General features: G+C 38.5%; 1 protein-coding gene across 9 annotated transcripts in view; it reads right to left on the bottom strand.

Annotated features, from left to right (window-relative positions):
- Nucleotides 1-14,014, bottom strand: part of CSNK1G3 (casein kinase 1 gamma 3) — a 152,966-nt gene that overhangs the window by 37,633 nt on the left and 101,319 nt on the right. For 5 of the 9 annotated variants that reach the window (XR_003090671.3, XM_075931935.2, XM_006130102.5 and 2 more), the window contains 5 exons: nt 12,108-12,193; nt 11,875-11,959; nt 10,738-10,886; nt 6,940-7,035; nt 5,163-5,258 (listed from right to left, as the gene is read on the bottom strand). Coding sequence is in view for 8 of the 9 variants with exons in the window: in XM_075931935.2 (XP_075788050.1) it covers nt 5,163-5,258; nt 6,940-7,035; nt 10,738-10,886; nt 11,875-11,959; nt 12,108-12,193 (512 nt within the window). In the remaining variant the exon portion in view is untranslated. The remainder of the gene's footprint in view (nt 1-5,162; nt 5,259-6,939; nt 7,036-10,737; nt 10,887-11,874; nt 11,960-12,107; nt 12,194-14,014) is intronic. The other 4 variants (XM_006130104.5, XM_006130106.5, XM_006130107.5 and 1 more) reach the window with 2 other exon arrangements.

The following is a 14,014-nucleotide window of genomic DNA, read 5'->3' on the forward strand; positions in this document are numbered from 1 at the left end:
CTGATGAGCCAATCATCCATGGAAAAACTTGCATCTAATGCCTGTGGAGAAAGGCTGTGACCACTGTCATGCATTTTGTAAATATACAACAGGCTGAGGAGAGGCCAAAGGGGAACACCGATTTAAAAGTACCTGTTGCCTATCACAAATCTCAAGTACTTCCTGTGATGATGGTAAAGGGAAATGTGGGAGTAACATACCAGTCACACTGATCTAAAGAGAGATCGGGGATACAATGTGGAACTTGAGTTTCTTGTATAAATTTGTTCAGGTCTTACAGATGTAAGATGGGTCAAAGCCAACCCCCCTAGCTTTCAGGATTAGGAAACAGCAGGAGTAAGACCCTTGTCCCCTGCTTTCTGGAGGAACCTCCTCTATTACCTCAGTGATAGGAGTATGTACACCTCCTAAATGAGGAAAAGCTCATGAGAAGAGTCCCTGAAGAGTGACGGGCTGTGGAGGTGGCAGGGTGGAAAACTTGATGGAGTATCCTCTCTCTACTGTGCACAAAACCCAACAATCTGAAGTGATTTGGGACCACGCATTTTAGCAAGAGGATAATTAGGACAAAAAAAATAAGATGGGTTGATCTGAAAGAGCAACCAGTATGACGTCCTTGATCATACTCTCAAAACTGATGCTTGTGACCCACTGAGGGCTTAGGCTGAACAGAACCCTGCCCCAGCTATTTCAATTGACATCTCCTGCCTTCTAGACACATTTTGGTGGTTCTGAGGTGTATACGGGCAGGTCTGGATGCGAGGTGTAAAATGCCATCACTGGGTGGGCAGTGTGTGAGGCCCTAATGACCTGAGAATCATTAAGTCTCTGAGGTTATGCAGTCTCCTATCTACCTTTTCAGAAATGAGGGATGTACCCTCAAAGGGGAGGCTCTGGATTGTCTGCTGGACCTGATAAGGCAGGACCAAGACTTGTAGCCAAGCACTCCTTCACATGACTATGCCAGTGGCCATGACCCTTGTAGCTGCATCCACAGCGACAAGAACAGCCTGGGGAAGTTCTAGAGATGAGCCTACCCTCTTTTACAAGGGCCGAAAACTTGGCATGGGAGTCCTGGGGAAGAGCAGCTTGGTGGATTTTGATAAGGAGCGGCATGTATTAAACCCGTACCTGGTAACTAATGTTTATTGGTTAGTGAAACATAATTTGAGGCCCCCAGTGGAATACACCTTCCTCCTGTAAAGTTCCAGTCTTTTAGCTCCCTGTTTTTCAGGCATGAGCCCTGGAACCTTTGCTGCTCCTGATAGTTTCCTGCATCTACCAGCAATGAGTCCAGAGGAAGATGGGAATAAAAATGTTTGAACCCTCTTGATGGCACCAAGTAACACCTCTCGTTACATGTGACCCACTTGTGAAAGCAAAGGAGGCAGAGGTTTGATGGAATGTCCTGGTGGCGTCAGTAAAGGGTATGATGAGCGGCAAAACAATATAGACCAGGGCAGTAGGGGATACAATGTCCCCAACTAGATTAGCATCCTCTACAACCTCCACTCCAGTATGTTGAGCGCCTGTGGTAACCTTCTTAGAAGTTACTGGAGGGCTTTATTGTTTTCAAGAGTCAAGGCTGGTGTCGAGCCCACCAATGCCTTAGCATTCAATCGTGAAGAGGAGATACCAATCACAGGAAGAGGCTCATATATGTGGCTTGCCTGTTCCGACTGCATAGGAGCCACAGTGAAGGTTGCCTGTATTCTGGTACCAGGGTATAACTATTGGTACCAAGGATGGTGCCATTGCTAGTGTAGGTGCTGGCACCAATGACACCAGAAGAGGCACCCAAGGTAACATTGTCAGCAGTACTGGCATTTATATTGGTGGAAGAAGTCAGAGGGGCTACCTCTTGCGTTGATAACAAAACTGTGTGCTAATGGGAGAACAAATGTGGCAGATGCTACAGAAGAAGCCCTTGTGTGATGCCCATGGCTCCGCCCTTGGTTTTGGTGAAAAGCCCAGAGGGTCCAAAAGGGCCGATTATAGGTAGAGGTTGATCTTCTGCTCCTGCCTCAAGAGAACCTACCAGATTTGGACCAACTTGGATGTACTGGTGCAGGAAAACCAGTGCGAGGATTCACTACATTGATCCCATTGAGGTGTCTGGGAATAGCACGTCAGCAAAGATGAGCCCCTAAGGCATCATGGTTGGTTAGCCTCTCAAGAGCACTTTTGGCAGAGCCAGTGTCAGCTAAGAAAAGGGCACCGTGGTGGGCATTAAATCTTGAGCTGCTTGAAAAGCCTTAGCAGTAGAGGGCACACAGATCTCAATTGCTGGTTCTGGGGATCGGGGTGGAGGTGTCATTGTTGGCTCCTGGGGTCTTTTCACCAAATAACATGCCAGCATGGAGCCCTAGTGGCCCAATTCAGGTCTCAGCCTACGCTTGTAGAAGACTTTCCTGTCTTGACTCTTCTTTTTCTGTGGCACTAGTGATTGAGAGCAGTGCCAACAGCATGTACCTGTCAGGTACTGGAGACCGTTGCTAGAGCTTTAGTGTGCACTGCGCACCGAAGACGAAGCACTTGGCGTCACCTCTGTTGGTACGTGGTATGGTTGGGTTGAAACTGGAGTGCTGTATCCATTAGCAATAATTTCAGGAACTGATCTCTGTATCTTTTAGTGTACAGAGACAAAGTTTGCAAATAGGACAACAATCCTTCTGATGACCATCTCCTGAACACTTCAAGCAGGCAGTGTGAGGGTCAACTCTGGACACATGATTGTCACAAAAGCTGGAGACCCAGGTATGCTCTAGTGCCAAACCACACAGGGGGGGAAAATGGACCTCACAACTCAACTTAACCTATGAACTTTTTTTTTAAACTGTAACAGATCCACCACTAACTAACAAACTATATTCCTCTAACATTCTATTGTTCTTGAAAGCAACTTCTAAAACATTGAAAAATTATCTGAAAAAATCCCCATTTTATTTTCAGTTTTCTACTCTGAATTTGACAGTAGTGTCTATATGGTCAAAATTCACCATATCTGGTCAGATAGTTTTGCCATTTATTACATCGGTTTCAGTATCAGTAGGGGACAAATATAATATCTAAAGTTGTTATACTTATTCGTAGAAACTGACTCAATTTCAACTAAGTAACTTTTTAAATAAAATGTCTATCCACTACATATTAACAATATTAATTACTCATAGACTCAGACTTTAAGGTCAGAAGGGACCTTTATGATCATCTAGTCTGACCCCCTGCACAGTGCAAGCCACAGAATCTCACCCACCCCTCTTAGAATAATCCTCTCACTTATGTCTCAGATATTGAAGCCTTCAAATACTTTGAAGGCCCCAAGATGCAGAGAATCCTCCAGCTGTGATCTGTGCCCCATGCTACAGAGGAAGGCAAAAAACCTCCAAGGTCTCTGCCAATCTACCCTGGAGGAAAATTCCTTCCTGACCCCAAATATGGCGATCAGCTAAACCCTGAGCATGTGGGCAAGACTCACCAGCCGGACACCCAGAAAGTTCTCTATAGTAACTCCTATCATCCCTCCATTGACCTATTTCCCACTGATAATAAATGGTCAATTAGTTACCAAGATCATGTTCTCAAACCATCCCTTATCATAGAACTGGAAGAGACATCAGAAGGTCATCAAGTCCAGCCCCCTGCTCTAGGCAGGACCAATCCCATCTAAATCAACCCAGCCAGGGCTTTGTCAAGCCAAGACTTAAACACCTCTAGGGATGGAGACTCCACTACTTCCCTAGGTAACCCATTCCAGTGCTTCACCACCCTCCTAGTGAAATAGTTTTTCCTAATATCCAACCTGGACCTCTCCCACCATAACTTGAGACCATTGTTCCTTGTTCTGCCATCAGTCACTACTGAGAACAGCCTCTCTCCATCCTCTTTGGAACCTCCCTTCAGGAAGTTGAAGGCTGCTATCAAATCCCCCCTCACTCTTTGCTTCTCCAGACTAAACAGACCCAACTCCCTCAGCCTCTCCTCATAGGTCATATGCTCCAGCCCCCTAATCATTTTGGTTGCCCTCCGCTGGACCCTCTCCAATGCGTCCACATCCTCTAGTGGGGGGCTCAGAACTGGACACAATACTTCAGATGTGGCCTCACCAATGCCGAATAAAGGGGAATAATGTCATCTCTGGATCTGCTGGCAATGCTCCTCTTAATGCAACCTAATATGCCATTAGCCTTCTTGGCTACAAGGGCACACTGTTGACTCATATCCAGCTTCTCATCCACTGTAACCCCCAGGTCCTTTTCTGCAGAACTACTACTTAACTGGTTGGTCCCCAGCTTGTAACTATGCTTGGGATTCTTCCGTCCCAAGTGCAGAACTCTACACTTGTTCTTGTTGAACCTCATCAGATTTCTTGTGGCCCAATCCTCCAATTTGTCTAAGTCACTCTGGACCCTATCTCTGCCCTTAAGCGTATCTACCTCTCCCCCCAGCTTAGTGTAATCCGCAAACTTGCTGAGGGTGCAATCCATCCCCTCATCCAGATCATTAATAAAGATATTGAACAAAACCGGTCCTAGAACCGAACCTTGGGGCACTCCACTAGAAACCGACCGCCATCCTGACATCGAGCCATTGATCACTACCCGCTGGGCCCGGCCTTCTAGCCATCTTTCTATCCATCTTACCGTCCATTTATCCAATCCACATTCCCTTAACTTGCTGGCAAGAATATTGTGGGAGACCGTATCAAAAGCCTTGGTAAAGTCAAGATATATAACATCCACTGACTTCCCCATGTCAGTTTCTCTCCCTCCTCCCCAGTTAAAAAGTGTTACACTTTGCCAAGTTCTCCAAATTGGCTAATATTAAATAATCTTGAGTAGTTAAAATCTATTTAAACCCAGTTCATTTAAATTTTCTATATAGTCGTAACTAACTGATTTAGTTTATATACATATTTAAAAAGCAATACTACTACACTATAACAGGCATTTGTAGAAAAAATTGTCATCGGAAATTCAACATAAAAAAGACTCCTCGCCCCACCAGTTTGGCAGCTGTACAACAAAAGGAACAAGGGACTGTAACTATGGACATACCATGAAGCAAACTTTTCAGCTGAAAACAAGAATCATGCCAGGAGATACAAGGGAATAGGTTGCAGAATGTGGAAATAATCAGTCATGCAAAGAAGCAGAAAATACCTGTACCGAGCCACCATGTCTGTCAGCTGCAAGGTGAGCTCTCAAGTGATGGGGGTTGGCCTGCTGGGAGTCCCAAGCTGCCCTGTGGTCTGCTGACTGCCAATTATATAGTGCATTAAGCATGCATAGGAAGAGGAAGAAAAAACCCAAAAAATATATTAAAACACCTCATGCTTGTATTACATGAAATAAAAATCCGACAGGAATACAATACACATACAGAATGTAACCAGCTATGTACATATGCACATGAATGTAGATAGATACATGCTTAAACTTCACTATTTACTGTAGCTAAAAGTTGTGCAGTGACTAAAAACAAGCAAAAGCATATAGACTCAAATATGAAATACCAGACAGATTAGGAATCTGGAAATAGCAGAAAGCAAAACAAAAACAAAAGCCCCGAAACCGTTTTTATTTTTTATATAATTTCAAAATGGCTATAAAAAGTCACCTGGGACATGCAACATTTCTCTCAAACACAGCAACATAATTAAAATATCATTGACATCCCAGAAGAAAAGAAAAGAACTCACAATTACATGTATTTAAAATACAACCTGCTGCAATTGACAGAATGCATATTATATTAAAAGAAAATGTACTTCTAACAAATGCATCAGAAAACGCAGTGCACAATTACTATACTATATATAATACCCTAGCATCAAAGAAGGTCTGAAATTTTCTGAGAAAAACTGATGTATAAAACCACAATAATGATCAAGTTATCAGCATACTGTAATTTTCCATTAGTTTGGCAACAACCTCCTAACGAAACTAAGTATACCCATTAAAATACAATTGATTTTTGTACAGAAACAATAAATTTCTCATGACGAAGGTTTTGAAACTAGCTACCTAAATTATATGTGCAAATCTCATTTCTATGTATAAAGTGGGTAATGACATGTGTATCCCCTTTTTTGAAAACTAGAATAAAACCATATGGGCACGTACATATGCATATATATATATATCATGGGTGAAGTTCATATGTCCACTTTGGAAGCTTTACCCTTAAGGTGTATAGCTTAAGTAAAATACAATGTATATACTTGGTACAGTTTTTATTTCAACCCTCACATAAAACAGTCATTAATCTATAATATATTACTTTAAAATAAATTTCTCACACAACAACATTCTCGTAATTTTACTTCAGAATTGTACATACCACGACCACTAGGTAACAATGGTGAATTCAAATCTGAAGCAAATCCATCTGTTCTTATTGCCTATGATCGTGCATTAAGTGTTTTCTCTAATAAAAGCTTAACAAAACTTAGGTTAATATATTAAACAGAAAATCTAGACTTTTCACAAATTTTACTACCTTTTGAATTTACAGGTGGCAGTAAAACAAACATATGTAAGTCACAGGAAAATAAAACACTAACACTATTGGATGGTTCACTGGACAGGGTGCAAAGTATGCAACTATGTAAGATTAAATAGAAAAATGTAGGCAGAAAAATGTAGGCAAAAAACAACAACCCAGCCATGTTGTTTATGATGCAGTTCATCAGAAAAGACAAAGTCTCCCACTTATAATTAAAATTTCAAAACACAATAGCCTTTTATGACCTTTAAGATTTATGAATGAAAAACATTCAAATATTAATAAAGATTACCTTCCACACAGAAAAACGAACATAAATTGGTGTCAAATTTCAAACTGTAGCACAAGCAATAGCAAAGCTGTTTCAAAAGAATTAATGTTTTATAAAGCATGAAAAAATAATCCTAATAAAATTTTAGATGAGCAGTATACCTGATTTTTGGATTGCTGAATCTTATCTCTGTGCTGATGTGCTTCTCTGTTTGATGACAGTGCAGGGTCTGAATGAATTGAGCCCACTGGAGTAGGCTACAAACATAATATATTATGTAGTAAGTTGTTAAAATAAAATTTTTACATATCAAATAATTACTGAATAGTAATCCAAAACATTTTTCTGAATTTGCCATGGAAATGCAGAGAGATGTGGCCATACAAAATCAACAGCAAATCAGTGAGGGTCTACTTCATTATTTGAAACGTGCTAATTCCCCCTAAAAGCAGTTACCAAGCTATCCCTTCGTAAATTTAGGAGCAACTTGCTGCAATTATGTATAATTATAAACACTTCACTAGTCTGCGCTGCAATGCATTTACAGGTTGAATCTGTTAACTAGACTCCCTGGTCTGGCAACATCCATGGTCCGACAGCACTACGTATGTTCCAGGCCCAGAGAGTTCCGGTGGAAGGCTGGTGGCTGGACTCCCTGCAGCTGGACTGCTTACCACACCACAGCTAGACTGCTAGGTACAACCCAGAGCCTGGCATGCCGCAGAAGGGCTGCGCAGAAAGGCCAAGAACCCAGCTCACCACAGTGAGGCTGCCCGGTGCATTCAGAAGACTGGTGCTCAGGGAGCTGGGCTACCTGGCTAAGCAAGGTAGTGGGGAGGGAGACAGTGGCAGGGCAGGCAGGGGAAGGGGGAGACCAAGAAGTTGGCAGGCAGACCAGGGTTGGGGGGGCTGGTAGCAGGGGGGCCAGATAAGACCACCCCATGTCCAGCAAAATCCCTCAACTAGGACTGGTCAGGACCTGAGGATGCCAGATCAGCAGGTCCAACCTGTACTATTATATTTAAGTCATGATGAATTATTGTAAACTAGTCCTATTTGTGATTAGTTCTTTGAATTTTTGTTTAACTACTTCATTTGAAAAGTTTGCCAAAACTTCAACTAGAAGTGTTCGTCCCACTACAGTTAAAGTTGCATGAAATGCACACTAACATATTTTGGTTACTGATAACTTCCTGAAAGACTGCAGGCTGAAATTTTCTATGACTGATTTCTACCTTCTTTGAAAAGATAAAGGAAAAAAAATTAAGCCACTTTTGAATGTGAACACACTGGAAATAAAATATATTACCATTTTAAACATTTTCTTCCAACTTTTTAAAAAATAATCAAAAGGCTTATTAAGTCTTTAAAAATACAATATTATCTGGGGCCAATGCTTACTAGAAAACAGTGCATTTCATTGCTCCGGAGGAAATTTGATTTCATCATTTTATTTGCTTTTGAAAAATTGTTCAACTATTCACAGCGGAATTTTTTCTCTTCGTTTACAGGATTTGTAACTAAGAAAATATTCACTGTGGCTATGTGCAAGACTAGCTTAGCTAAGTCATGAAAAAAGCTTTATAAAGTCGTTCAGAACACAAGTTACATATGGACTGAAGAAAGCATCTGAAAACCTTTTAAGATGCGCAGCAAGGAGCCCCATTTTAGTTATTCCCAAGAAAGATGTGCCTTGCGACATAACATTTAAGTACGTGTGGGAGAAGGCCATTCTGGTGATATATAAATAGTTCCAGATTGTGGAACTTAAACACACTTCAAGTTTTTAGAAGCGAACAGAATTTCCATATCCTAAACAGGGAAGGCTCCTACTTTTTTCCTTTAAGAAAATCCATAGAAAGATTATGTTTGTAGAATGTTAAACAACCATGATTAAGTAATCAAAGACAAAATGTGCTGAAGAAAAGATTTTAAGTGCCATCCAACTTGGATTGTCCCTTTTGAGTAGGAATGTGAAAGTGTAGCCATGTACACAGATAACCGATGGGCCTGGGCTCATATGTTAACCCACACAGTTACACGCAGGCTCCTGGTATGAATGGGGAGCCATCTGACTTCCCCCTCACACTGCTGCCTCTGTGTCAGAGCCAGCAGCGTGGGGGGCAGGTGTGGAAGATGGGAGCCAGTACACGTGGGGAACCAGCTTAAAAACTGGCTCCCAGGAATCTGACTGCCCCTCGATGTGTAACAGCTGAAATTTTCAGAGGTTACATGGTTACTTAAATACATTTTAACAGCCATACTTCTGAGCACTACAGAATATTAACTTTTGTTAACCTTATAGCAACAAATACATTATGTGCTGCATAGTGTAGGATCATTTACATGTGAAAATTCTTATAATATCACATGTATAAAAAGCACATGGTTGTTTCATAGGGAACAGAGACATACTTTCCTACACTGAAGAATCAACTGTGCACATGATCAAAGTTAGTTTTGTAATCACTCCATCTCTATATACATTGCATGTAAGCAAGGACAAAGAGAATATACTGTATATCTCGCTCATTCTTGTTTTACATTGATGGCTCTTCTAAGCAGGGAACACGTTTAGTTATATTTTTATATTGCCTAGCATAATAAGAACCTGATCCATGACAGGACCCTTGGCACTACTGCAATATAATTGTCATCATGTACAAAAAAAAAAAAAAACAATGTTAACAGAACATTATTTGGGTTGCAAAGCCAAGCCCTGAAAAGTTAGAAAAGGCTAGCTTAACAATTAATATAAGAACATTAATGATAGTGAACTACTCATAATTTTAGTGAAATATCATAGCAAGAATAAGTTAGCAAAATATTCAAGTAGATAAGGATATACAGGAGTATGGTATTAAATTTATTCTAACTAAAAAATGAAGAAAGTGTTGAAATATTTTAGGGTATAGAAAAAAATTCTTTAAGACAAGCACAGAATTTTGTAAAAGGAATGTTTAGAACTCAGACTATTAGAGCATGCAGCCAAAATGTATTGACTTAGTCTAAGTTTCCATGAGTTTTTGACTGTACACATATTTCTGTCTAGCTTCTCTCAAAAAAAGTTGGGCTTTTTGGCCAAAAATTGCATTTGTGTACTTTTTCAGTGGAAACGATTTTCTACGGGTATCACCCCCAACGATTTTCTGATCAGCTGAGACCCTGATTGTGAGGAATAATCCTTTAGAGACACACAAACTTTTCTGCTATTCCTGATAGCAGTCAAAAATGTTTTTAAAAAGGATATTTTTATTGTATGTTTTAATGAGACACTTAAAAGGTCCTTCAAGCTAATGGTCTCAGCAAAAGCTTGAAAGGATCAGCCCATGTGCCTGTGCACTTTGTCACAAAGGGAATGAGGCTTTAGTATAATTTCTCAGTTGGTTAAAATTTGGAAAAAAGTTCCCCAAATGCAAACAGCCACGCACTCTGAATGAGGACTTTGTAATTTGAATCTTTTCAAGGATAATCTGCTACTAAAATTATTAGAATTCCTACAACTTCCTATTATAAAACTGAAGGAAGAAATTTTATTTGGTGTCAAACACCTTTGGGAAAATACCCAGTATAAAAAAAAAAATCTCAGACCAAATTGCAGACCAAAAGGTGATATTGCATAAATTTCAGAACATGTAAAAACAGGAGATTCTTTGATTCTTTGCTTCAATATCTTTGATATAGGTGAGAGGATTATTCTAAGAGGGGTGGTTGAGATTCTGTGGCCTGCACTGTGCAGGGGGTCAGACTAGATGATCATAATGGTCCCTTCTGACCTTAAAGTCTATGAGTCTATGAGATAATGGAAACTATTTTGCAGCTTTCACAATAGAAGTTTGAGTCATAATATTTGTAATTTTTATAATATACAAGAAAAATTCAACACAAATATTAAGACTAACTACTATAGTTAAACTGGTTAGACAAAAATACAGTTATTTTTGCTCAACTGAACTCACCAGCTGTTTGCCAATCCAGTCATATTCATAATCAAACATATAGCCCTTCCGATCAAATAAGTCTGTAAAGAGTTTTCTTAAGTAGTCATAGTCTGGTTTTTCAAAAAAATCTAGCCTTCTTACATAACGTAGATATGTAGCCATTTCCTCTATACAAATGAGAAATATTCATAATTGCTATTTCTGCTTTATTAATAGTTAAACAATTACATTAGTCATTGACATTTAAAAACAAACCAAATGTTTAGCTTTCTATATAAAGTCAATTGATTTTATATTGTGTTAATTTACTTACGAGTTTAATTTTCATGTTCCACAGCAGTTAATGCATTTTTCCCTTTGAAACAATTATGCACATATTAACTTTATGTTTATGAGTATCCCACTGAATTTAATGGAACTGCCATGAGTGTAATGTTGGCAGAATGGAAGCTATGTAGACAAAAAATATTTTTTTAAACATCAGGCTAAAAATCTATTACTAGATCCACAAAGATTTAAAAAGCAGAAAATTGTTTCTGTTTTTTCTAACTTACTTTGTGCATTTGACAGAAGATTCTGTTTAGTCAATTTCATAGATGCTTCCATGTAGCAAATCAGTTTAATATCTCTGAGAATTTTACAGAAATACTAAAGTATCTTCCTGTCTAGGAAAATATAACTATAATACCGCCATCAGTTTTTAGGGGGACTCAGAGGCAGGAGAAATGCCCAAAATAGCAAGTTGCAAATAGTTTTAAGTAAATTGGCTTCATAATGATGGTCATTTACCACTAAGAAAGGTGTCAAAACATTTTTTAAAAATGTTAATCTGCTTTCCTATAGATGAAAGGGGGTATCAAAATTTTATGCTTCATGATAAACTGATCACTAGCTGGAACTTAAAAATAAACTTCCTTTTCATTTCCCTCCTTCCCACAGAAGGTCAATATAAGAACAAAACTACTAATTGTCTATGTTCTTCCAAGCCTCCAGCTTCAACAATAGTAAACTCTTGGCTATTTCATTATATCTTAAACTATATTAATTGCCATTTTTCTTAGTAATGTACAGTCCTAAAATATTAAAAACAGATCTACTGCCACTTTTTTTTAAAGGATAAATTAACAGATTTATCTTCATTAACACAGTCGTTACCTGGAAAGTTTTCGCACAATACTTCAATAGGAGTTGCTCGTTTTGTGTCTCCAATTTTCTGATAACGTTCTTTTAATGTGTCAGCCTATGATGTAAAAGATATATTTACAACTTCAGAAAGTATTTTAAGAGACAATTTTACTAGGGAAACACTATAGAGAAGATGACAAAAAAGAGAGAGAGAGAGAGACAGACAGAGAGAGAGAGAGAGAGATTGAGATTAAAATCACTACCTTTAAACCTTGCCACGGAAGGCTTCCTCTGAGAAAATACATAAACATATGACCTAAAGCTTCTAAATCATCTCTTCTACTTTGTTCTGCAACGAAATAAAAAGGTTATTAGAATGTTAAGTCAGCTTAAGTTATATTTTTTATGATTTAGAAGTTTTTGCTATATTTAGAGATTTAACTGTATAAAATATTATATTAAAATAGTGTTAATTTTTGCTAACTGTAGACCCTGTTAAGAGCAGAGTTAAACATAAAATAATAATGTAGAAAATTGATATATTCATTTTAACAATATATATTACTTTTAGTATAAAAGGAAACTAATGTATTTAAAAATATACTTTCATTAAAGATGTCCACATTTTTTAAACTGACTGGCATTGAACAAATTTCCTTCTTAAATGATGAATACTATGTGGTTCATGGGAAAAGTAATACCGATTGCCCAGCTACCCACTTTATGGAGTTTTTTTTTTTTTTTTAAAGAAAGCCAAAGGTTTTATTGGGGAAGTTAAGAACTGTTACTTTTGTCAAACAGCACCATGGAAGAAGCCAAGTCCCTTATCTAACTGATCTTAGAGTGGAACTGTAAATGGAATTATTTAGCAGTAATACAACTTGTTTACTACAATGAAGTGCGAATCCAGGGATGGGCAAAATACAGCCTGTGGGCCACATCTGACCTGCCAAACATTTGGCTCCAGCCACGTGGACCCCGTGGGACTCTTAGGTAGGCTCTCTGCCTGCCACAGCCCCATGTGCAGCCCAAAGCGGCTGACTACTGAGGCCAGAATGTGATACAAAAATGCAGCTCCTGACGATTTAATAAATTCTTGGAGTGGCTCCCCATTGAAAGTTATTATCCACCATATACTAGTCAATGTATCAAAATTCAAGACACAGTATCCCATATATTTTATAAGAAAAACAACAAATTCCAAAAGAGTACTCAAGTGAATTTTGCAAATTTAATCACGTGTGCCATCTGATTTATGAAATGCTATTTCAAGCGAAAACACTTTTCTTATTGTCCAAGTGTTATTAGTATTCCAAAATTCCAGATATATTTAAGAGTCTTCAATGTGGGTTATTCAATTATCTTAAAGCGAAAAATTGTTGCTGCTAGTTTGCATGATTGTCCTTTTATTATTCGAAATGGAAGCATACATCTACATAGGATTTTTTTTAAATGAAGTTGATTCATGGGATTGAAAGCAATTCCATAAGACACACAGTCTCAACGGTAAAATGTTTGGTCACTTAGTTTTAATGCAATAATTGATGGTTACTACTAATTATCTTTATAAAAAGAGCTAATGCTGAACATTATCTAGTCAACTTCTTACAGTACATGAGAGAGTTCAAAGCACAAAGCTGCCTTTATAGACAATCTAAAGACACAGAGAATTGTGAATTTATTTTGCACTGCAATTTCCTACACTTGGCAGCTGTTCCTTTCCCAACAGAACCTGTTTTAAAGAATAAGCATTTTAAAGGACTCCATAAAAAGAAAGCCTTTTGACAAAAAGGTAGCATATTCTACATCTGAATTTGATTGTTTATCCTGGAGTTCCTCTTTCACATTTGCTGTATATTTTCCCTCATTTGTCATGAAGGACACTTGGAAGAAGATAATGTACTTTTCTGATTTGGTTACTTTTTCCAGATAGGCTTTCATGAGTTCCTGTGGTGAAATAATTTTCCATAAATTTCCATTTCCAGGAACATGATAGAGACCACAGACAGAAAAGCAAGAATAATTTAAATAAACTCTATTTCTCTGAACATGTTTTTAGTAATGCAGAAGCAACCAAGTGAGAATGATCAGACCATAGTATGAAAACAACTGATTCGAAACAATATTTGGTGGCAATATATACCTCCAGACCAGTGGAACTGCTATGGGC

The sequence above is a fragment of the Pelodiscus sinensis genome, chromosome 6 (genome assembly GCF_052426305.1).
Source record: "Pelodiscus sinensis isolate ZL-2025 chromosome 6, ASM5242630v1, whole genome shotgun sequence".
Lineage (NCBI taxonomy): Eukaryota > Metazoa > Chordata > Testudines > Trionychidae > Pelodiscus > Pelodiscus sinensis.